Source organism: Neopelma chrysocephalum, unplaced genomic scaffold (assembly GCF_003984885.1).
Source record: "Neopelma chrysocephalum unplaced genomic scaffold, ASM398488v2 Primary Assembly neopelma1_286, whole genome shotgun sequence".
NCBI classification, from domain to species: Eukaryota; Metazoa; Chordata; class Aves; order Passeriformes; family Pipridae; genus Neopelma; species Neopelma chrysocephalum.
In genome coordinates, this window is record NW_020897948.1 from 287,370 (window position 1) to 312,848 (window position 25,479).

At 41.0% G+C, this 25,479-nt stretch overlaps 1 protein-coding gene across 6 annotated transcripts in view; it reads left to right on the forward strand.

Moving 5' to 3' along the window:
* PHF20 (PHD finger protein 20) overlaps window positions 1-25,479 on the forward strand; it is a 64,440-nt gene that overhangs the window by 15,955 nt on the left and 23,006 nt on the right. For 3 of the 6 annotated variants that reach the window (XM_027704640.1, XM_027704641.1, XM_027704645.1), the window contains exons 5-13: window positions 1,623-1,794; window positions 1,944-2,028; window positions 2,745-2,824; window positions 6,186-6,573; window positions 6,968-7,075; window positions 8,048-8,224; window positions 9,115-9,288; window positions 16,472-16,750; window positions 25,073-25,252. In XM_027704640.1, coding sequence (XP_027560441.1) covers window positions 1,623-1,794; window positions 1,944-2,028; window positions 2,745-2,824; window positions 6,186-6,573; window positions 6,968-7,075; window positions 8,048-8,224; window positions 9,115-9,288; window positions 16,472-16,750; window positions 25,073-25,252 — 1,643 coding nt within the window. The remainder of the gene's footprint in view (window positions 1-1,622; window positions 1,795-1,943; window positions 2,029-2,744; window positions 2,825-6,185; window positions 6,574-6,967; window positions 7,076-8,047; window positions 8,225-9,114; window positions 9,289-16,471; window positions 16,751-25,072; window positions 25,253-25,479) is intronic. The other 3 variants (XM_027704642.1, XM_027704643.1, XM_027704644.1) reach the window with 3 other exon arrangements.

The window sequence follows — 25,479 nt, forward strand, 5'->3', positions numbered from 1 at the left end:
GTGTTTACCAGAGGTAGTTATCTGCATGAAAGGGATTATCTTGGTACTGAGTCAGTACTCTGTCACTTCTGTCAGCTTCCCTCTTCACCTTTGAGAACTAGACAAGTCCTAGGCCCACTGCAGTCCTGATGGCTGCTCTCTTATTGAGAGGACCTGAGATTTCCTACCTGTTTTTGCTGCACTCACATTGTAGGGAATGGGATACTGATTTTTGTCATTACCTGTACTTAGTGATATTCAAAAACAACCTATGTTTAGTAGAACTACTTTGTGACTGTGACTACTGCCCCCTCATGAACTTGTGGAGGGCAGTGCTTGAGGTCACCTAAATATGAAACACCTTGACTGTCACACAAAGGAAGTTGCTTCTTTTCTAGGAAGCTGGTAGTGAGTTAGAGATGTCCCTGCCATGAGTATCTTCCATTTGACTTCCTCTCCTCCACAGCCTTTGCTGCATGTGTTCTGGCAATACACTGGGATGAACTAATGCCATGGTTTGAGGCATGTGGCACTGAGTGTTAAGCAGGGCCTTAGTCTGTGGTTGCAGTGTAAGTGTCTAGTGTGGCTTATTTGTAGCTCTATCTAAACAAATCATGACTGGATGTGTCTCACATCTGTTGGAGGATTTCAGTTGTAGGGAGCTTTGCTTTTCCTCTGTGTGGGTAGGGTTGTAAAATGGTAGCCTGGTTTGCATTTAAGTCTTAATTCTGTTGTGTCTGGGCTTTATTGTGTAGTATCAGTCTCCTTTTGAGATGCCACTTCTTTCTACCTCTTGTTCTATCTTCTAAGTGTGGTTTACCAGGTAAAGAATACTTGTGGATTTGGGTTTTGTCTTCAGCCCTTTGTTCCAGAGTTCACCGAGGCCTTGCCTTTCTTTCAAAACACCAACAAGTGGAAATTTTCTCCTGGTGTTATTGTGGAGAGGAAAACATTGGTACTTGGGATGCTATCTTCAGTTGGGGTAGTGAAATATGCTGTGATTCCAAAATACTTGCTGAAGTTACAAATTACCAATGCAATTTAAAGAAATACAGAGTTTACAAAGTCTTCCTGATCAGAAACATTTGAATTTGACTCATCTCAGTTTCCTCTACTTCTGAGAGATTTATATTTAAAATCCCAGGACTTTGCAGATGAAATTTAACTTTGGGAATCTAAAACTTAGATTAGGTTTAGTGTGCCTGCTGGGCTTTTGCTGTTGCACTGGGAAGATGATTCATGATGCCTGTTGATGGATATCTGGGAGAAGTGAGTGCATTGACCCCCAGGTGTTATTCTTTATAAGAATGAGCTAAAGATATTAGTTTTGTAAAATGTGAAATATCTAGGTGTAGGGAATGTTCTTCTGACTTTTGGATCTCTAGTTACATTTCTTTTTCCACCCCAGACTAAGAACTCCTTAGTTGTCTCCTTTTGCTGCAGCCAACGTTTGCCTTTGCTGTTCAGTTTTGGGGTTTGTTCTGTGCTTTGCTCAGTCATTTTGTATCATCTTTATTGCTTATACAATTGATACATCCAATTAGTAATAAGACTGGAGAAGCTAAACCAAGCTCTGTTTGTATGAAGTGTCTGACACAGCTTACCTTACTCTTAATAAAGTATTTTAATCTGCCTTTGACCAGGTATCCAGCTCACATTGAAGAGATTGATTATGAAGAGGGAAAAGTACTTATCCATTTCAAACGCTGGAACCATAGATATGATGAATGGTTTTGCTGGGACAGTCCTTATTTGCGTCCCTTAGAGAAAATACAGTTAAGAAAAGAAGGATTGCATGAGGAAGAAGGTTGTGCAGTAAGTAGAACTTACAGGACATTTGAGTATGTAGCAGTTTAATGTGCAGTTTCTTTTAAATATTGGAAGGCTGATAATTGTAATGTTTTAATAAGGTTATATGTTTCAGTAATTCTCAGCTGAAGACACTTTTGACTCGTGTCTTGCAGGGCTTTCACATCAATGACCAGGTGCTGGCCTGCTGGTCTGACTGTCGCTTCTATCCGGCCAAAGTCACTTCTGTTAACAAGGATGGTAAGGACTTGTTTCTGGTTTTGTGATGGTTGTTAGTAATATATTTCTAATTGTGTTGGGACCTCTTTGCTTAGGTGGAAAGGTAGTACAGCAGACAGAAGAAAGCTGTGGGAAGTTGTATTTTCAATTGTGTTCGTCTGCCATCAGCTTTTTCAGCCTCTTATCCTGTTAGTGAGATAAAACCTTTCTGCTGGGATATCCAGTCAGTAATTTTTTTAAGTATATATTTGAGAAAAGTTATTCCTTAAGTTTGTTGTCAAGAGATGCATGTAACTGCAATAAAACTAGTGTCAGAGCTGTAAAAGCCCTTTAAAAAGCAGAGGGGATGTGGAGGGGAACCATGAAGGACTTGTTCCAGTGCTGGGCTTACTTTAGATTGACTGTGTTTTAAGATCAAGGAGAAAAAGGCTGTGTAATTATGTATCAGAATATTCCACCAAGAAAATTTTGGAATTTTTTGAGTAAAGTGCATCTAAGGAGCAACTCTGTAAAGATTAGACATGCATCTTTATTCTGACCAGAGTTATTTTGGGTAACTTTGCTGAGTCTCCCTTACTTGGCCTGTGATGGGAGCTCTGCTGTTGAGAGTTCTAATGATGTAGATAAGGCATCTTTTGTCTAGAGCTAAGTATTCAGCTGGAGTATTGGAGCTGGTAGGAAATGCTCTGTTAAATAACTTCTGATCTTTGAACTCATGCTTTATTTTCAAATTTTAGGTACTTACACTGTGAAGTTTTATGATGGTGTAGTTCAGACAGTCAAGAACATTCATGTCAAAGCTTTTTCCAAAGATCAGGTAGGTATTGTGCTTGTGCTGCTAGTGTATTTGAAGATGAACAGTTCAGGTGGCTGGATTTGATGAATTATAAAACATGAAATGAATTAAACACCCTTATTGCTAAAACACAGTATGTCTGAAATGAAGTGTCTTAAAATGAAGAGGTTATGTGAACCTTTGTGGTGTGATTTCCAAAGCTCTTGGGTTCGGGTTCTTTAAGTGCACCTCTTGAACTAAAGAAGTCATTGAGGTTAGTTTATTTATGCCTTAAAAATAAAGAGATGAAAACTGTGGAGGGGGCAGAAACTGTTCCTTTCCAGAGTAACTTCTTAATTGTCCTGAGACTTTTAAGGAACATGGTTATTAATCTTTAACCTCACAACTCTGAGAAAATAAGCTTTTTTAACTATTCCTTGTTCTACTTCTGTGGTTTGGCTGTTCTACCAACCTTCACCTGCTCAGTGTGGTGGGTTCAACCTTCAGCTCATGATGGAAAGTAGTAGTAAATCATATTAAAAAAAAAAAATTTCTCCTGCTTGTGGTGAGAAGGAAGAAATACTGCTTTGTACATTGATTTTCATGTGTGAGCACTCTGTAGGAAAGGCTGACGAGTTCTAGTCTTGAGTACCTTGGTCAAAGCTTCCTAAGTACCTGCTTCAGAATAATTTTCATTACAGGGAGGGTTTAAAAGTTTTAGATCTTTCATCAGCTGTAACCTGTGGTTTTTTGTCATGCCCTCTGCTTTTAGTTTTCTGAAACTTGTTTGAGCAAAGAAATTTACTCTGTCTGCCCAGCACAAGTGTTAAATACAGATTCCAGTAGTGAATTATCAGTGACACAATTTGAATCTGTCACTGTTGTGAGAAGGTGTGCCGTTCCTTGGAGGTCACCAGATTTCTATATCTGCTAGGCTGAGAGGGAAAACTATTTCAGATTTGCCACAAAGTGCCCTTAGTAGCTTTTAAATGGTTATCGAGGTGCCAGGTTGAAGGTTGACTAATACTCACAAGGGAACTACCTGCATAATCTTCATTGCCATGAGAAATGTTTCCACAATGTTTAGCATTAAATAGATGAAGTTGAACAGTCTGAAGAAAGATTTTGGATAAGAAAGCCAAAATATTTTGTGTCTCCTTTGGGGAGTTTCATGTTTCTGCATAGCTCTGGAAAGTTTTTGAAAGGAGCTGAAGGGTTGGGTTTTTTTCTCCTTTTAACCACTGACCAGCTTTCTCAGTCTAAGAGAATCTTTCAGTTATGCTAGAACATTTTTTCTATCCATTAGCATAAAGCAGTATAAAGTGAGTTTCCTAGTGAGCTCTGTTTACACAACAAGTAAAGTTTAAAAAAAAAAATCCTTGAGCCACTGGAGAGCTCAGGATTGGGATATGAGTGTGAGTTCCATGAGTGTAGGTTCAGGTACAGCAGCGTGTTGGACATGGAGGGAAGGTTTCTCCCTCTGTTCTTCAGGAGGGGAGGCTGGAGCCACGAAGGCACACATGGCTCATATCTTAGTAGTTGTTAAGGGAAAAAAAAGACTCCAAACCCACCTGATTCCTCAAGGGAGCATCATAAGCTGATCAGAATTTCTTTAATGAGAGTGTAGAGGGTGTAACAGGCTATACTGAGCAGTGATGGTAAAATGCTAATGACTCCAAACAGTGTGAATGTGCCTTTGCAAGGACATGCAGCTTTTGAGAGATCAGTGACATCAGGAGGTGAGTCAGACATACTGTATTCATGATTCAGTTTCCTGAGAATATTTTGACTAAGATGGCTTATGAGAGTTCCAGTAGCACAGACTGGATTCAAATCAGCTGGTTCTGTGAGCAGCACAAGTGCTGAAACATAGTGCCTGAGGGTTGTTTTTTGAGTTGGTTTTGGTTGGTTGTTTTTTTTTAATAATGCTTGAGTTTCCCCTGAAGCTTCTTCCATAGCTGTGGAGTCTATATAGATGTGGACCTCTAAAAAAGGTGAAAGGCTTTCTTCCCATTTGCCTAGTTGTTTTCATGAAATATGTGGCAGTTCGATTTCACACTTTTAAACAGTGATTTATTTTTGTTTTTATTCAAGTCTGTCCCAAGTATGGTTGAAATAATATAGAGGGTGAAGCAGATTGCATGTTCACCATTTTATTGCATCAATATTATTTCTTAGGGCTATGGTCTGAAAATACCTTTAAAGGTGTCACTTCATGTAAGCCACGTATAGACAGGAAGATTGGGGTGGGAAGAGGCAAGATGTAGTGCAGTACAAGGAGATAGTGAGTTTTAAGTGTATTCTCAGAATTTTTTATAGTTCAAATCAGCTGTCTGCTTTCTTTCCCCAAAGAATTGTCAAGGTATTTAGCCTTTGCTGTCCTCTGATCCTGGTTCCAAGCTGAAGCTTCTTGTGCCCTGCAGAACTTTGTCTGGAAAGGAGCATGGTTGCTCCTTAATGCTTCAAGTTATTAGGCAACAGGAAGAGAGAAGGTGGTTGAACTAAAGGCAGTGTTGGCACGTGACCAAATAGAAATTATTAATCCAGGTGCAAAGCTAGCAGGTTTATGTTCATCTGGGACAGCCTGTAGTAGGATCATTGGAAGGGGAAAAAATTAAAATCAGTGTATATCATCCTCTCCCTTCCCAGTGATGTTAATAGGAAACCTGATCACAAAAAGGGAAGGACATGAAGGAGCAGTGAGCTGTTGGTACAGGGTGTTCTTCCTGGTCCAGTGTTATCTAATGAGAGCCCTGAGGAAATGAGGTGGCAGTTGAATGTTGCATCAGTAGTGTGCTGCCCAGGGACTGTTAAGGATTTTCATGTCCTCTCATGCTGAACACAGATTACAAAAAAGTTCCAAATTTTGGGTTTCAGTTTAAATGTGTGAATTCTAACATCACATGGTTCCTGATGACTTTGGTGATTGCAGTTGCTTTACATGACTCTGCCTGGCAATTTTAGCAGCAATTTTTTAGCAAGCTAACTGCAGGTCTGTTTTGAGTGAGACTCTTCTGTGAAAGGAAAGCATTTTGCACATCCAAGTGATTGAGCTGTTTGCCCTTTTCTGTGCTCTGGACTCCCACTCCTTCTGCAGTGTCCCAAGTAGACTTCAAACAGTACTGCACAAGCCAGTAGGGACTCAACCTGCACCCGAGAACAAAGGAACAGCAAGTCTCTTCTGCCCCTGAATTGTGCAGGATGGATGTGTTGCACTGTGCTCTTGCTTTGTCCTGTTGGCATTTCACCAGCTCACGTGGCTCTGAGTTTTAACAGGGGTTGCAGTAGAACATGTACTTTCATCCTTTGAAAAACGGGACAAGGATGCAGGACTGCTCAATACAAAGGAGAGGGGTGACCTCAGACTGCAATAAGTTGATTTTATGTCATTCTCTTTGTCTAGAATATTGTGGGTGATGCTAAGCCTAAGGAAAGAGGTAATGAAATTCCGTCATCTCCTGAAAACCGGGAGAAATTTAAAGAGCAGAGGAAAGCAGCAGGTAACGCAAAGAAAGACGAAGATGAAAAGACATTAAAGACTGAGAAACGAGTTAAGCAACCTGATAAAGAGGGAAAATTTATAGTCATCTCGGAAAAAGGCAAGGTCTCAGAAAAGAATATATCTAAGAATGGAAAAGAAGATAAAGAGAATATATCAGAGAATGATATGGAATATTCAGTAGATACACAAATTGAGAAGAAGCCTGAGAATGACAATGTGAAGAGTCCACAGGAAAACACAAAAGAAACTAAACGAAAGCGTGGCAGACCACCAATAACACCTCCAACAGGTATGTAGCTAAGGTTAAATGTTTAGGCCATATGTCAGAACATTTCTAAACTTACCTACAGGAATAAGTGTCTTGCTCTTTCACAGCCTACATCTCTAGAAACTTTTAAAAAAATTTAAGCTCCTCTTTGTTCAGGACAGCTGAGAGCATACTTTTCAGGTTTGGAGCCTCAGTGGCTTCATCAGAGATTAGATTTAGGCAGGTAACCTTCATGTATTATAAAGCCTGTATTATGTATATATGCCTGCAGTAGGACTAAATGCTATTGTGTGGGCAGAAAACGAGGTGAAGCTGTATTTCTGCAGGTCCAGTATTTTAGGTTGTAAGGCTTTGGAATTTGTGTTAATGTTTCAGAGCTTCATATCCAGTCGATTTTTCTTCTCTATCTGAACAGAGCCAAGTTCCCAGACGCTGCAGCCCATAACTTTGGAGTTAAGACGTCGGAAAATCCCTAAAGGAGGTGATGTTCCAGCAAAGCGTCCCAGGATTGAAAAAAACCTGTGTGAGTGTTTTCTGGTACTCCGCTCTCACACTATTTATATATATAAAGGTCTTCAAGCTTGAGGGATGGGGGAGCGGGAAAAGTCTGTAATATTAACCTTGAACTCTGATAGATGCATTGACTGAAATTCAACACCTGTTTTTCTTGTATTGGCCATTCATATGTGGCATCATCATGTTGGAATTCCCTCCTAAATCTTGGAAGTTGGGTTTGGATAAAGGAGGCATCAGCTGTGAGCCTTGATAAAGAAGTTCACAGACATAGGGGAGGCAGTGATTATATTGCCTCCAATATATAGAAGGTTATAAAAGCCTTAAAAGTTGTAGAAACTCCTTAGTTAATAGATGCAGGATTTACCACATTGTTTAGCAAAGGCACTTTAATACTACATAAATATTCATGTCACTGCAGCCAAATAGCTTTCTGCTTTATCTTAGTGTATTGTGTGTTGAGGTTGAAGAGCTTGAGTGTGGTGATGAGGAAAGAAAATTATATTCTCTGTAGTAGTCTCAGGACCAAATTGGTGAAGATCTGAAGAAAGCTCTTTCCCTTCCTTAGGACCACAGAGTCTTAAAACTTCAGTGTGTGTACATTATCCAGCTTGGGGTCACAGTTGTTTGTGTATCTGAATTATCATCGAACTCTTGCTGTTACTTATGTCTCTGGTACAGCTGCTGTTCAGAACAGTGTTGTACCACATGCTGGTTGTATTTGTACTTCAATTCTGTTACTAGAAGAAAAAAGTTTAGAGCTCTATGTGACAGGCTTTTGCTGTATTTTTGTGCTTATTTATAACTGTTACAATTGTAGCTTTTACAGAGGCTTAATCACCCAGGCTTTTTAGATTTTGCTGTTAACCTCAGTCCTTAAACACACTTGGAAACTGTCACAGAGAGGGGAGAACTTAAGTTTGCTTGTGGGCTATTTAGTAATCCTTTAATTGCATGGTACCATTAAATATGTCTGTTCCAGCTCAGGAAAAATTTAAGAACTCTTCAGATCATGCTGAGAGAGACCAGATCAGGAGACGATCTTCAAGACTCTCATCCAGTATTAGCCATGAGATTTTAAATACGGATCTTGTCACAACTTCTGCAGAAATTCAGCCCTGGAAAGATGCAGTATGTAACCAAAACGAGTCTGAGAAGGGTAAGTGGCTTCCTGGTGTACTCTGGATTTGTGTGGTGAGGTAGTAATCTACTTGTTATAAGCTCTATATTTTCGCTTGCTTTACCTGCAGGCTCTGTATCTGCAATTAAAACCTGATTGCATCAGCAGTGCAGGGAAAACTCACGGAAAGTTTCTCTCTCTCTGCTGTCCTGGTTGCATTTTGCTTTTGATTCCCTCTCCATCAGTAACCCTGGCATTTCCCTTGGGTGGTGGGAGCTTTTCCACTGGAGGGTAACTGATAACTGGCCTTGCAGAAGAATATTTTTCAACCTCCAAAGAAATAGTTTGGTTTGATTGTGGGGGTGTTTTTTTGGTGGGGATAGGGTTGTTTTTGGTTTTTTGTTTGTTTGTTTGGGATTTTTTGGTGTTTGGTTTGTTTTTTGGGATTTTTTTTTTTTGTTTGGCTTGGTTTTTTGTGTGTGGTTTTGTTTCTGGTTTTGTTGGGGGGGGTGTTTTGGTTTGGGTTTTTGTTGGTTTGGTTTGGGATTTTTTTTCTTTTTTTTTTTTTTTTTAGAAAATGCAGGTTATGCTAGTGAAAATGAGGTAATTACAAAGTTTCAACACTTTCAGAATGTTTTATTCTTAGACTTAGTGGAGAGAACACTCCCTTTAGTGCCCTTTTGGGGGAGCTCTGATAGTGGTTTGAGGAGACCTGTCCTATTTTGGACTATAAACAATTCCTTAGCCTCTGTGTTTCTGGGAGCTGTAAATGTAGAGAGTTGCTCCAAGGAGCTGTGTTGTGTGTGACTCCAGGAGCAGTCAGAGCATGGATGGGGATCGTTCTCCATGTGAGGTGATGAACACCCCCCGTGTTCTGCAGTATGATTTTGTGTGCATTTTACTCAGTGGAAATCCTTCTCTTATTCCAGCCCAGTTAGAAATTCCTGTTGAACCTGACCAAAGTTTCAGTGAACAAGGATCACCTGGAAACACCTCACAAAGTGCAGCACTTGGTACAGATGCCAGTTTACAGGAAGGAAAAGCAGAAGACACTGAGTGTTCCTCTGTTACTGTCAGAAGTCAAGAACCTTCTGCTGCTACAGGTTCAGATTTTTCATATTTAATATTGGTGCATTTCTTAAGGCAACTGATGCCAGGTGTTTTGTGCTTGTACAAGTGTTACTAACAAAAACTGTGCATTCTTGCAATGTTAGCGTTGGTAGAAAATGTGTATTTTTATTCCTTATGGACTTGGTTTTAATCTTGTGCTTTGGCGATGGACAGTGATCTTCTTAAAAGTGGAAATCATAATTTCTAAATGACTGGGTGTAATATTTTCAGCATGAGTGATGAAGGTAACAAATGCTTGTTTCCAGTGTTTGGAACTCTGGATTAAGTTGGACTAGCATCTTAAAAGATCAGGTTCTTTTATCCTTTTCGTGCTGCAGGTATGTGGTAACGTTGCTGTTACTGCTGTCTGGGAATCCTGATTGTGCATTTTTATATCCTTATGTTTAGACTATTTAGATGCTTTAGTGCAAATTTATGAAATAGTTCAAACATTTCAGTGTCTGTCTTAATAATATATATATATATATTCTATTTTCTCTTACCTGGGAGTGTTCCTACCTTGCTTTTTCAAATTAAAATTTCCTATGCAGATAGTACACTGTGTCAAAATGTGGTGCTGTCCTGTGATTATTTCTCATAACTTTAATCCTTGGATCTACAGCTAAGTGGGAAAACTTGAACTACAGATTTCCTAGTTTCTGCTTTATCAAAAAAGCTTGAATTTTAAATGGAACAGAGCATTTGGAGAGATTTACAGTTGCTCAGCATTGCTAGAGTAATGTCTGTGTGCAAGCTTCCCTCCTGTTTGATTATTTCAAATTCCCTGCTGCTTGCACATACCCTCTTCCACTGCCTCTGGGGGAACTGCACAAGTGGGGTGTCCTCTCCCTTTCCACTCGTGTGCACCCTCAGTGCAGGAAGGAACCCCCCTCTTTCCTTTTGCTCAGGTTGGATGTGTAAATGGTCTTTTACTATTTAGAACTCTTTTGATGTTGGTCTCCTTCAGCTGTTGCTGAGCATTTGTAATTTGGGCTTAGACTCTGGAGAGTTCCAGCTGAATGTGTAACCCCTGTGTGTGTGGTGTCAGTCCCACTAATGGGGGTGTGGGATGTGGCCTTCTCCTGAGCCTGCTTCAGGAGGTACGAGCAGGAAGGCTGTGGGAGCAGAGCTGGGCTCACACCTACCCAAGGGCTCTGATAGAGCTTGTGCACTCTTGTTCCTGGCATTCCTGTCAGGACTTGAGCAAGCTGGATTAATTTAGGAATATGCACTCACATTGAATTCTGACTTGAAGTTCAACATGGTGGTGGTATGTACAACTCCACACTCCTGAGCATGGATTTTGTTTTATTTAATTAAAGCCATCTCATGTACGGTTATAAATGGCAAACATGCACCTGGGTGAACATCCAGATGTGACAAGCAGTTGTTTTTGTTGGAGAGAACTTGTAAGGATGGGGAATAAAAACTGTACTGGGTCTTCTTGAGTAAATACTGTCACCTGAAATCAAAGTACAAAAATCTACATTTCCATACTTAATCAACATTAAAAATGTTATGGACAAGCAGTTTATTGAGACGAGTTTTAAAATACATCGATTCTATCATGGATAAATGCTTTGTAGTTAAATGTGGATCTGTGTTTCTCTCCCCGTGCTCTGCCTTGCTCATGGGATCAGAGCAGTCCCTCCAGTGCTGAGGAGCTGCCCGATGGGGACAGCAGGGATCAGAGCAGTCCCTCCAGTGCTGAGGAGCTGCCTGATGGGGACAGCAGGGATCAGAGCAGTCCCTCCAGTGCTGAGGAGCTGCCTGATGGGGCACAGCAGGCCTTGCTCTTGCACCGGCTACTGGGGAGGGGTGTGGAGAGGCCTCTGGGTAGGCTCTGAAAATGCCTCCAAAAATCTCCTGTGGCTTCCTGCCCTTGTGGAAGGGGTGGTTGTGTTACAGAGCCTGGGCATGTTGTCCTAAAAATATCTGGTGTTGGAGGCTGAGAGCTGGGTTCACTCCTGCTGCGGGTGATTGTGAAGGGAGCAGGTATGCAGGGCTCCAGATAGAATAACTGTATGTCAGACAGTTATGCTTGTTATGCACTCAGTCTGCCCTGTGTATTAAACTGATTTTGGGGCTTGGGAAGGGAAGAAGTGCAGGTGGAAAATGGGGTGTTTATTGCATGCAAGATTCCCACAAAATACAGCATGGAAGTTCAGGTCAGCAAGAGCTTCTGATACACAGAACAAGTGCAATATTGTAACCCAGTACTAACGTTTTTATTTGTCTGTAGGCTTTAATTCTAGTCACTTGATGAGAATTCATTCTCTTCCTAGGAAATTAGGAAAATACTGCAAAACACAATAACATTAATAACCTTTATTTTCTTCAGTGTGATATGTTAGGGTTGTTAGCGAGTAATGCACCCTGCTAGTACTAGTTTTACCCTGCATGATTTATAGGAAGAATGTAATTTTTATAGCATTTGAATATCAGGAATTTTTAAATACAAAAGCGTTCTTTTTTAAGGGTGTTTTTTCAGTGACTGGTTGGTAGATGACTCAAGATTCATAGTAGTTGCCAAGATAACAGCACACACAATCTGGAATCCTTTTATGATTGTATGTTTTAAAATGTGTATGTTGGTAATGTGTTCTGAAAGGGCAGTACAGCATTTCTTGTCGAAACTTAAGCTCCTTTTAAAATTTTTTCAACAAAATTCTGATTAATGTACTTGAAGATAAAAATCCTGTTGTACTGGCTTTTGGCACCTCTAAGGACAAGGGACCAGACAGGGTGATCAGAATTTAGCTAAATCAAGTTGTCTTCCAGAAAGCTGGTGACAGTCTGGTGGCAAATCTTTGCAGCCAGTTAAAGCTCTGTTTCATATATCTGAAAACAGACTTACAAGCACTGTACAGTAGCTGTGAGTTTACTCTTACAAACTGATTGGACTTTAAAGGTGAGCTGCCTTTGCTTTGCACAGATCTGCTATTGTGTTTGTAGTTGTATTTCCCAGCACTCTTAAAATTACTTCTTTATTTGCATAGCCATGCATTGGGGATTCCATTTGCCTTATGCTTACACCTGTTTTTCTAATTTTGTTGCTCTTAGCTTTGGTTTCATTTAGGAGAAGCATCCATTTGAGAGAGCTGCTGTTTTCCTGCAGCTCACCTGGGTAGGCTTTGATCCCTTCAAGGGAGGGTAGAAGTTGTCACTTGGAGCTTGCCAATGTGGTAGGTAAATAAGTCCTTCCTGCCTTGCTCACTTAAAGCTACTTACAATGAGGCACCACAATCTGGTCCCAGTGTTTCAGTTACACCAAACTGCAGGTAGAGCCTTTACCTCCTCCCACCTGGCTCCTGTAAAGGTACATGGAGGGGCACATGGTGCACTGCACACTCACACCCTCACTGTGCAGCACAGGCTTCCCTGCTTTTATTGATACCAGTTTAGTTCCAGCACAGGGAGAAAATAGTGAGTGGAGGGTCATGGGAAATACTGCCGTGAGTAGTTCTTGCATCACCAAGTAGTGTTACAAGCTCAAGAAATCATGCCTTTATAAATGTGACTATTGATGCTGTATGTATTTCTTACACCAGGCATCTCCTTGTATGGATTCTGGATGCACTGGAAATGCTTGGAAGCTGTCCTTACCTAAAATAGTTTGAGAAGACCAATTAAGCAAGATGGTTTTTGTTTCACAACTGAGATCTTGAAAGAAAGAGGTTTTTGAAAATGAAGGAAGAAATATAGTTTGAGAGCTTAAATGATGATCAGGAACGCTTGGTGAGATCAGCAAAAACAAGATTTCAGAAGAAATAAGTTGAAAGAAATAAGTAATTAGTGAGGTGAGAAGTGGTCCAAAGCACAGTGTGAAAACTGTCAGAAAGGTCATGGTAACAATCAGTTGTGAAGATAATGTACCAGAGAATATGTGTCCTGGAGAGACTCAATGTGTTTATTTTAAGAGCAAGTGAAGAAATAATTTGATCTTCATGTAGTATGTCTTTGGAGACCAGAAAATAGAGACTGGAAGTCTCCTCAGTTTAACAGGCAATTGTATGTGGAGATCTAGTGGCTTGAAACTGCAGCCAGGCCAGCTTTAACTGGGGGAAAATGGGCAGAGTTCTGTGCACTCCTGGCTTGCTGGAGTCGCTTAGCAGGGCACTGCAGGAGATGCTGCAGGATGGCAGACCTTCAATCAAGGTACTGTGCTGCTGCCAAATATTCCTGTCCCAGCAGGAGTCAGGTCAAACAAAGAATGGGTGGTGGGGGAAGAACATCTCTGGTGGACTTGGGAGCTCCACACTGTGTGTTTTACTATGGAGTTAGTGCTCAGTGTGACCCTTGGATCATTCAGCCCTGTGAAAACTGAGGGGTTTCCTCACTGGAACACTGAGGGGATATTTTTGAAAGTTAAAGCAGACACTGATGCTTGACCTTAAGTGTCTATGCTTAATGTTGTAATGGGTAATGGAAAGCCAGATGAAGAGTTTTAATTTTGGTTATAAACATGGAAAAGAAATAGCAGGTGTGAACTTACCATTCACTTTCCTCTGTGCTCAGGGAAAACACCTACTGAGCTCCTCTGAAAAGGCAAGTGCCTGAAAATCTGAAGATAACACAGCAAAACTTTCTCTCTGTAGAAACCAGTTTTAGTAGCATGTGTTGTGAGCAAAAATTCCGTTTGTAAGGATGGCAGCTGCCCCTTTGGGTGTTGGTGTAGGAAGTGATTTCCACAGCACTCAACTGGGTGCGTTGGCTCCCCAGAGGCTTCCCTGGGTGGGGAAGTTGGGTATCAGCTGTCTGCTGTGCCCAGGTGACAGGGAGTTCTATTGTGTTACTTGTAGAGAAGGAAAATGCCTCCAAATGTGGTGGTGATGGGAATAAATTAAGCAACTTCAAATTGTGTGGGATTTTCTGCATTTTTATTACTCTAAAGACATTCCTTTGGCATGTCGCAGTTAGCTTCTTGTCTGCTTTCATTCCCCCTGCCCCATACCTTTGTTATCTCTTATTTCTAAGCTTCAGCTGACATGATCCTGTCCTCTCTTCTAACCTGTAGCTGATCAGTTAAAAGTCATTCCCTGTGTCTTTCTCCAGAGTTTGTCCAGCTCAGTGAAGGGGCAGTGCTCTGAGCTGGGATGCAGGGCCTCATCCCGACATTGTGTGGTGGTACAGCAGTTTCCCTTGTCATCCCTGTAATGGTTTTTTGCTGTCTTTGGACCCCATTACTCCCTTCTGCTGCAGTTACGTTTTCCTACCTTCGTGTTAGTTATTAAATAGTAACAAGTTCTCAGCATTCATAGTCCTGAATGCTGGTTTTTAGCTTTACAGTCAAGAGAACCCTTCTGTGTTTGCTTTCACTAAGCCCACAGCCACTGCACTGAGCCTCCATGAAATACTTTTTCCGTCTTTCTGAATGCAGCTTTTGATGGTCTGCAGCATATTTTGATTTTGGTTTGGCAAACTTTGTCATTCTGCAAGTGTGATTCAGTAGTCTGGCTTTGCTGCAGTCCTGCTGATGTCTCTGTCAGCACATTCTTAACATGACTATGCCACAGTGTCTTCCTCCTGCTCATTGCTGCTGTGAAACCCCCAAAAGCAGTGCCTTCGTTTGTACTGTTTCCTTCTGTAGAGTCACTGAGTGTTCTGTCATCCAGCCTGGTGTGCATGAGTTCACCTCCCTGTACATCAGCCTCTGTGGTGTCAGTGCTGCTTGTGTTTTCTCTGTGTTCCAGTTTTGTTTCTTTGTCGAGCCTTGTCCTTCAGTGCTGAGTGTGCCTCAGGCACAGCTGTCTTGGTGCCTCTGCACTGGGACATAACCTTTGTCTGCAGCTCAGTGACACCGTTTTTGTTGCTGCATGCCAAAAACCTGTAAACAAACTGTCCTGTGTTTTCATCCCAGGATTGTATTGACACTACCTTTAACACTCCCATTCGATGCCTTCCTGCATATGTGCACTTGTAGAAAATCTTATTCTTGTTCATAATGTTTCTGGGTCCTTTTATCCCTTGTTTTCAACTACTTCTGGTGCAATGTCTTGATTTTCATTCGTGCTCAGTCACTGTTGCTACTTCTGGATCTTACCTTTAAACACTTCTTGCTTAATCCTGCAAGTTGAAAATACATATAAATATGGAAATAATATTTTAGTACTGGCAAAACAAATTCAAAAATTGTATTTGGAAGCTGTTTTTTTAGAAATGACACCTTTTTGAAATTGTCTCCTAGCTGGAGAGGGATTTTGTGCTAGTGTGTGTATTAGTGAGGGATAATTGCATAGAGCTCTTTATATCTGAATGTTTCCTGATTTTTACCTCTCCCGTGTTGTATTGTGTACAGATAGTGGTGACAGTAATCTGATTTAGTTCAAAATGTTTCTTTTGTATGTTTCTTAGCAAAAACATGAATTAAAAGTTTCTGAAATGGTAAAACAGGAACTAGGAGTTTACCAGGTCAATTTAGATACAGCCCCAAGTTGCATGGCAGTGCTCTGTAGAATAGGTGCCTTAAAATGTTCTTCTGTTTGAGCCTGAAAACTTTCCTTGCTATTTTTGAGAAACTAGGTAACTATAGCTCATAGGGAATGTTTTGTAACAGATGCAGGCAGTTTTCCTTTTGCTTAGTTTCATGCTTTCATTGCTGCTTCAAAATTGAAATAAATTTCAATTTTACTTTAAAAAATGTTTTTCTGACATATTGCTTCCATTGTCCTTGGAAATAGCCAGGCTGCAGGGGTGGGAGCCAGAAAGCTGTAGCGAGGTAATGGTTAGCAGAGAAGCAAAACTGTTTTCCTTGGAAAGTGCTTTCACCAAAGGTGTGAATAGTTATAAACAATTAAATAAATACTTTATAGAACATTACTTAGAGACATAATCTCTGTGTGATTCAGTCTTTTATCTGAAGGAGCACTTATACACTGGTATCAGCTGTTGGGCAAGGAACTCAGGGAACCAAAATGTTGTTTTCTAACAGTAACTTACTCATAAAAACACTGACTCCGTGCCAACCAATTTTTAAGAGCAGTGTAGGCCAGAGTTTTCCCTTTAAAGCTATTGACCTTAAAGGCAGATAAAGCATTAACATTTTATTTTTAGCATTTCATGGCTAATATGTTTGAATGCATGCTTACTCTAACTTTTTTTGATGTTTTAAGTTTAGGAAACCATTTGATAAATATAGCAAATGCATGGGGGAATTTATCTGTTTTGTTCTTACAGTAACAAAACCTTGTAGGAGAACAGACTTTCTTGCATCAAAAAAAGCTGCAACTGTTGACCAGGATCACAAGTTTAGATGCAAGTTCTTGGACTGTTCAAAATCCTTCCGCAAAGCCAAGTTATTGCATTATCACATGAAATACTTTCATGGAGTGGAGAAGGCTGCAGAATCACAGCAGAACCCTGTAAAAAGAAATATTCAAACCAGAGCTTCTTTGGCTTCTGAAAAAGCTAATCAAGAAAGGTCAAAAAGAGGACGGAGCACAGCTGGTTCACTGTGTAAGTATGGTGCTGATCTCTTCCTTTTTTTTAAACAGCAGCAGGCAGGACAAGTGGAAAAGAACAGAAACAGATTTTCTTTTGGGCTGAAGGAGTCTTTCTAGGACTCAGTCTTAGCATTTTTCTGTGTGGAGAAGAAATATGTGTGCCCATGGTGTTTTAGAGAAGATAATACTGAAGAAATTCCCTTCTCTAGAAATATGGATCATGTTCTGGTAAAGAACTCACTATGCATCTTCTCTTACTTTTTTTGTAGCAACTCACACCTTAAACCTCTGTTCCTTTTTAAAAAATACAATTCCCTGAGTTTCTGACTTGATTTCTGTTTCTCTCCTGGCTTGAGAAATAGTATTGGTTGAAGACTTCTGTCCTTTTCTGTATTAGGGAAGATGTCTGGGTAACTCCAGTTCTGTCCTATTTCTTCCTTGGTCTTTACATTTCATGGGCTGCCTTCAAGCATGTGCCTGGCTAGAAATCCAGTTCCAGATCCGAAGTATTTACTGTTCTGTGGGCTGAAAAGTCCTAGTATTTAACAAATGCAGTTGTTTCAGATGGGCTTGAAAAAGATCCTCACACAACATATGGGTAATGGAAAGGAATAAAAACTTAATAGTTAGCAAAAAAACCCCAAACACATTCTTTTTTTGTTTGTTTGTAAGTTATAACCTTTTCAGTTTGCAAAATCACATTCGCTTCTGCTTCCCCTCATTCTCTGAAGCACTTTCTGCTCAGTGCCTGGCATGACACTGGCATGGCACTGTAGGTCCAGTGTGAGCTGCAGTGGGATTGCTGATAACCTGGGCAGACTTTGCTCTTGTGGACTGATGTCTCTTTGTACTGCGAGCCCATAAAATAGTCATGTCTTCTCTCTTTTCATTCAGCCTTTCTTATAAAATCCAGCTTTCTCCTTGCTGAATTCCCCAGTGTCTTTGTCTTTGCATTTGATCTTTCATTAATATTCTGTTTAAGAATTTCAATCTTGCAAGTTGCTTACAGAGCTCCAGCTCACCACAGCAGAAGATACCTTGTCTCACATTGCTTCATGGCTGCTTTTCTTAGGAGTCCAGAAAACAATTTTTCACTTGAGGCGCAACTGCCTGTTCCTAAAGAGATCAGTGAAACTTTACATACTTGTTATTACATGTAACCCCCAAATACTTCTGTAAGTTTAAATCCTACAAAGGCATAAGATTGGATTAGGTAGAGATAGTTTTCTTTACATATATTAGGATGTGATGGCTTTGCATGTGTTGTACTGTGCCCAAATAGTGCCTTGAGGAACACACCTGAGACCAGCAGTGTGAACACTGGCTGCTGACAAGTGCACAGGGATCAAAACAGGCTTTGTGCATCTCATGTGCTTCTCCATTACCAGACTTCTGTTAGGCTCTTTCTAACTCCATAATTATTTTGATTTGTGAAGTAGTTTTCCTGTGGTTGTCTTGGATGTACTGACTAGTGACTCAAGATCTTGACCCTTCCATTTATCCTTTCCAAGTGCACACTGTTGCTTTGGTGTCATCATCTCATCATAATTCCTTGTGGTGTTGAGATGTAACTGTATTTGCTTATTTTAAGCCCCCACCGCTCTCATTCCCCTTTTGTGGATAGATGCTTTTCACCTGGATCATCATTCCATGATGTGCTTCATAGGATGTCCCTGCTCACAGCCCCTGGGGTGTGCTGACAGCTGCTGAACAGCACATCGAAGTGGAAGGTGGGCTGTAAAGTTCTCCAGTCACCTTCACAGTCAGAGCCTGCTGGTGTGAAACTACACTGAAGTTTTTCTTGATGAGGAAAAGTAATGTCATTATATATTCGTTACAGCCTGTGTCTGATACTAAGTGCCATTGGTTCGTAACTCTGTGTGTCCTTAATTTCTCTAGTTTTTATTGTGGTACCACACAGTCCAGACCAGAGTTATGGGGGTTATGAGCTCACACTGTTGTATTTGAAGTTCTGTTCTTCTGTCTTAATGGCACATGTAGGAAGCCAAGTCTGCTAAGCAAGACTTTCTGTGTACTGAATGCTTTTATGTCACCTTTTCAAAAGGCTTTTCAGGATGTACTGCTTAGAGTGAAGGCTTTTGAATCCATAATTCAGTCCAGGATGTGGTGGGTCTACTTTTCATCCTTACAATCCTTCTGTGAGCAAAAATTCTCCTGTTCAAAGAGAATATATTTAAATTATTTTACCTTTTGTGTAAATGTCCTTTTCTTGTACTTCACTGTGTTAGGTTGATTTTTAGTGCTTAAGAAAAGGTGAGTATTTCTAACAGATAAAGCTTTAGAAATTATGAGTCTTGTTATTCCATAAGCTTGAAGATGCTCTTGCTTTAGAAGCTTTGTCACACTTAGGTCCTTATTTGACAAGTTTTATTTTAGAGTTCTGAGACTCCTTACTGTTTCTGCTACACATAAAATAAATAAATGGTGGGGGTGGTCTGTTACTAGATGTAAAGTGAAAATACTTATTGCCCCTAAAGTTCTAGAAAAATCTGCAATATTCAGAACAGTAGCAAAACTTTTTCCATGCAGTGCTTAAAATTAGAATTTCAACACATAAAAAAGAAGATGGATGTAAGAAGTCTTCAGTGACCATGTTGTGGCATGTGAGAAGGAGCAACTTAAATATAATTGCTTTGCACTAAAGTGGAGACTGAAATTTTGACATCTGAAATGTAAATTGTGCCACTTGGTGTTGGCATCAAAGTTTGAGTGAGCTGGAAAGGTTAGTGTGGGACTGAGTTGTCCTGTCTCTCCCTTTTTCCAAAGAAGGATCTTGCCTTTGCAGTGGCACATTTGACAGATAGCTCTCTAAGTTCTGTAGTGGCTCTGAACAGAGGGGAAGGAACTACCATTGCCTGCTGCTTGTATTTTATATATGCCTTACAGAATATGCCTGAATCCAGTGACTAGGACTTCAAGGCCACTGGATGTGTTCAGGCAGTACCTCTTTAATTAACCAGGAAGTACTATGAAATCATGATGATGAAGCAGCTCCTCCCTCATGCCCGTGTTACAACACTTACCTCCACAAGTTGCTGCTATTTGGTCTCCAGGAAAGAATTGTTCTCCCAGAGAAGGCTGTTGATTTGGTGTCCCCCTGGACCACAGGAGCTGGAGGTGTTCCTGCCCTCAGCTCTCAGGTCACATCACACCTCAGCAGAGCCACCTCTGGTAAAGAGGAGGGTGAACCCTGCACTGTGTGTGGGTGTGGGAGCTTCCAAGCAGCATTTTGAGCCTGGGCCGCAGACACTTCTCACTTCTCTTTTGTCTTACACAAGAGAGTTGTTTCAGGTTTTGACAGTTCAGATTGAGATTTCTATCAGACTTCTCTCTTGGGAATTGAATGTGGTGGAGTATCTCTGACAGTTTTTGTCAGTTTGTTACTTGCTGATTGCTGTAATAACAAAATGGAGTCAAACTGGATTTCGTGCCTGTATACATTAGGCTTAAGACAGGCTTTTTTCTTTGTGGTCCCTTCTCTTTTGCTGCAGATCCCCTTTGTTTACTATTGAATTATGTCATCACATACTGTGACTTGTGCCCTACAGACACTTATTGTAAACAACATTCTCTGAAGGTACCAGTTTTCTCCTTCAGATATGTCTGTCTGTCCACGTAAAGTACCTGCAAATGGTTATTCTTAATAAAGATTGCTGTTTCTTGACCTAGACCACTCCAAGGGCACGAGGCATGGAATAGCTTCCTTTCATTCTTTCTACCTGCAACTCAGAATTTGAACATCTCAACTTTGAGTTTTTCTGAATTGGTGGCTTTCGTTTTTTAGTAAAATATCTTCATTTTGAGGTTCAGCAAAATGTAGTTCATGCTTTTTGTGTTTTCTGAAATCTGAAAGTCAAAACCTGAGTGCCTGCACAGCTGTTGTGCCCCGTGTCATGCCTTGGTGAGGCTCTCTACTTGATAAGGACTGGAGACTTCTCAGGAGACCCTAACCTCATTAGATGGGAACAAGGAGGGGAGTTGATATCATAGGTGATTTATGTGTTCTTAAAGCTCTTAATAACCACTTAGTAGTGCTGACAGACCTTACACTGCCCCTCAGCACAATTGTTGTAGTAACAGGGACCTCATCAGTTGATACCCGTTTGCTCCTAGGTCATTGTTCAGCTCCCCTGAGGAGTTTTGCTCCTAATGGAAGGTAAAATAAGTTTTGGGACTTCAAAAACGCTGTTCAGTATTAGGCCCTGGTTTGGTGTGTGGATGTGTAACAGTAGCCTCGGTCTGGGAAGATGCTGCCAGTCTTGGCTCTGCTGTGTTCCTTGCCATGAGAAAGAGAAGAAGGGAACAGATCTGCAGTTTGTAATTTGGAGACTGTAGAAAATCTGTCCCTACTGTGGAGTCCATAAAAGGCACTTAGAGAAGGAAAAAGTGTTTTGTCAGTAGGTTTAAATTTTTTTATGTAACTTCATTGTTAGAAAATTCTGCCTATTCAAAGTTAATTACAGTATGTCCTGTTAGTGAATAAATGACTTAATGCATGCATTCTTTAATGAATGCATGTAAAGAGAAAAGGGGCTTTGTCCTTACTCGTATTACTGATGAGATCTGAACTGTGCATGCACAGGGTTGGCAAACTTGCTTTGACAGCTTAAACATCTCAGACATCTGGTTGTTACTGGTAGCTGTTCACAGGTGAACCTCTGGCCTGTAGTGATTGTCAGGTTGATCCTTTAGGGGATTTTTCTGTGTCCTCTGAATTCTGGCTGCCTTTTTGCTAGGCAGTGGGATGTGCACAGTGATCTACAAACACAGGGCTTCTCCTGGCAGCGGCTGAAGATGTGCATGAACACCCTCCTTGTTCTGCAGAATTGCTGATAGTCATTGGCTTATCCTGACAACGCTGTGTTTGGTGTGTGGGGATGGCTGTGAGTCAGGATGAGACGTGGTCTTTCAAATCTTGAATGATATCCAAAATATCATTTGCTGGATATTCTCAGCAAATGATTTCACAGCTGTGGATGGTGAATACTGTCTGATTCACAACACAAGACTGGGAATGCAGTCTCTTTGCTTCCTGGGAATGCTGAGTTACCTTGTGACGTGGGGTCTGACATCAGTGTTCCAGGGGACGTGAAGCTCTTGCCTTGCCTGTCACCAAGCCTTGGTGTGCTTAGGAGTAAGTTCTCCAAAGCTCTGTCTTTGTGGTTTCTGCATGGCTGAGGTGGTTTCGCATCTCAGCTCTGTATTTGTTGATTTCTAAGATCCTTCACTGCTTGTGGGTCATCTCATCCTATGGAAGAGGATAATTCTTCCAGGTTTAGGAAGGAGGCCTGAAACAACTCCATGGGAGAGGGCTGGGGGCAGTTAATCAGGAAGCCTCCTTGTCTCCAGTATCTTGTGTTTAATCTGCTCTGATGTTTAATCACCATGTCACTGTTCAAGAACAGGGAAGGTGTCACTGCCCAGGATGTCAGGAGGCTTTTTGTGCCTTGTCTGACTTCCCTGAGGTGGGACACAGGTGCAGGTGTGTTCATAGGGCCTGCACAGACAGCTTTAGGGAACACATGGGGGTCTCCTATGCACTCCTAATGGGAATCTCTAAGAGTGCAGTCCTGCTGTCACTGCAGCCTCACAGCACAGTTGGCTTGGGACTGGGTGGAGGCAGAGGAGTAGGAAACCTTCTGGAGAGTGAAGGTTGGCTTGGGGAGTGCAGAGGATGGAAGCAGGTGGCACACTCTGCAAGGGGTATTAATGCAGGATGGGGGAGATGTGCAAGTTTTAAAGCCACATGCCTAAATACAAGGTCTTGATTGTGGTTGTTATGAATAATTGCACTTTGTTCTTTAGGGGATAATTTTATAAATTGGCCTGAGTTATACTTGCAAGGAGAGAGGAAAAAGGACACTTAAATGTGGAAGGTTTGCAAGTTTGCATGTCCATGGCATCAGTTTTGATGTTTGCTGTCCCAAAGGTTTAGGATAAATTTCTTTTTTAATCTCATCTTCCCAAATTTAATCACAACTCATAAAATACATTTCACAGTGCTCAGAGGTCTTGTAGACCCTCTAAACTAGACCCTCTAAACTTTTCTATCAGTGGAACAAAGGTGTTTCAAAACTTAATGTGTTTGTGTCAGTTATTGAAAAAAAATACATCCAGTGTATGATAGAGTACCTTGACCTCCCCCAGGACTTTGTTACAGGGGGCTGAAATATCTTAGAAATGTATTAACCTGTGTGTCATAAAAGATAAGACATATTCTTGGCAAAAAAATCTCCTTAAAATTTAGTCTCACAAAGCTAAAGAGACCCCAATGGACACGAAATCCTGTTCTGTTCACCCAGAGCCTGTGTGCTGATCTCAGCCCACAAGAAGCCCAGATGCCTTGTGCTCTTTCCAAGACTGGTGGGATCAAGGTGGCCATGGGGTTCTTAAATGTTAATTCATGAAATTAAGTTGAGCTGTTGGGAGCAGGGAAAGCTAGGAGGCCCGATGAAGGTTGTCTGATTTGTATGGATTTTTTTGTATTGTAATTTTGGGTTTCTCTGGGATGGCATTCTGTAAATATTTTTTACAGACACTTTTGTTGCAGCATGGTAGACAATCAGGAAAGCTGGAAAAGGTCTTGTTTATATGGCTTCTCACCCTCTGCTGCAACAAACTGTTTGCATTTCAGAAAGTTTGTTAGGGCACTGGTGTTCCCAAAGAGATTATGAAGTACTCTAATCTTATTTCTCAGCGACCATGTAATTATGGGGAAAAGTTTTCTGTCTCAACTGATGGTGTCTCGTTCAAACCCTAGTCATGGAAGTCCTCAGAAGAGCAAATTCTGTTATACTCTTTATACTTCTCTTTATACTTATTCCTGCAAGAGAAGTTAGTCCTGTTGCAAATGGGAGGTCATGCATGTACTGTGGTGCTTATCAAGGAGTATCTTCTGGTTTTGGTAATTCTTTCTGGACAAAACCTGCTCCTTTCTACAGTCTTGCAGCTCTTGAGGTAAATAAGCGCCCAGAGAAAGACACCAGTGCCTGGCTGGACAAAAGGCACCTTTTAGAGTCCTGTGTGGAAGTCAGGGTTTTGTTTAATTTCTGTCTTTTGGGACTGCTGTAAAGCAGTAGGGCAGGTGACTAGAAGATAACAGTTTGGTTACAGAAATAGATATGGGTGGCTCCTCTTCTTTTTTTTCTTTTAAGTTCTAATGCATCTTCAGAGTGAGAGGACCAGGGAAGATGTCATCTGATGGCCCTCAGGTTTCTGCATCTTGGACTTCCTTTTGCCTGAAGAGATCCACTTGATCCTGAAAGCTCTGCAATGTGCCTTGTTATTGCTTCAGCTTGAAATGTTGAGCAGGGCAGGGGGCTTGATACCATTTCTTCTCCTAAGTATGTTCTCTGGGACTCTTTTCCTTCTATTTTTAGTCACTTTCAGGTTCTACTCAGAATTATTTAATTAGAGGTGTCCAAGAGGCATGTTAATCTTCAGACAAGAAGGAGGTTACCTTACGTATCCACTGAACTTTTGAGGTGCTTGTGATGATAGAATGGGACATTTTGATGGAAGTCAGCAAACTGTCACCTTGGCTGCTGGGTCTCACTGACTTATTAATACTGAATATTGTACTCCAAAATGTCAGTGTACTGCTCTGGTTTAGTCTGCTGTACTACTTGCCTTGCAGCCTTAGCTTTTACCATCTTCCTCACTCTTTTTTCATGTCCAGGAGTTGTTCAGGAGGAGTTGCTACCTGGAGTTAGGAGAAGGAAACTGACTTGATTTAAATAATAACAAGTGGAATCTCAGGTGAAGCCATTTCAGTATCTCATGATTTTTATGAATTTTAGGTAGTGATCCTGAATTCTTACATCTCACTCTTACTTGAAACACTGTTGTTTCAGTAGTATGTATTTTAAAACTGCTCTTCCTTATATGTGCAGAGCTGCTTTATGGCACTTTTGTGTGCCTCCTTACAAAGCTCACTTTGAGGACAGGCTGTGGTTCCTCAAACTAAAATAACAGGGCTCCTTTTCTCTTGGAGAAACTAATAAAAATGACCTGACCCATATCTCTGCCAAACGGAACTGTTTCTCTTTCCCCTTTTCTTTGAAGTCGCAGTATTTCTGAAAGAACAGAGCTTTGGGGAATGCATGTGCATCCACTGTTTCTTTTTGAAGGGAAAAAACCCTCAACAAACCAAACAAGAGCACTGGAGGTTTGAGCCTTTCAGTCAGGGCTAGGACTGAGCTGAGCAGTGTCTGATCAGAAACGCTCCCCATGGACTGCCAGAGCTGCTGCTGCTGAACTAGACTGACTTTTGAAAGTATTTAAAGCTTGGACTTGGTCTTTGTTCTCTTTGTAGATGCTCCTCTACACATAGCCCTAAGGAGTACCCCATATAGAGATGAAAAAATAGAAAAGAGAAGAACTTCAACTCCTGTAAGTGCATTAAATAGTCACCGCCATTCTCTTAGAGACCAAACCAGGAACCACATAGCGAGAGCACTGCGGAGGCCTCGGGACAGAGACAGAGTTGGACATGGTACGGCTTGGGGTTTAACATGCAGAGTTAAACTTGGAAAGTCTTGGAAAACTTTTAAGCATTGTAAGGAACTGATAATGTTCATAGCATGTGTTCTGTATACCTGCTTTTAGAGAGAGTAATTTTGTATAAATGTACGTATGAAATGTAAGCAGTGCTGTTTCACTGTCATTTGGTAACTTTTCTTGCTGTCTTCATTGGGGTTTATTCTTCCCAGTCAGTGGGTA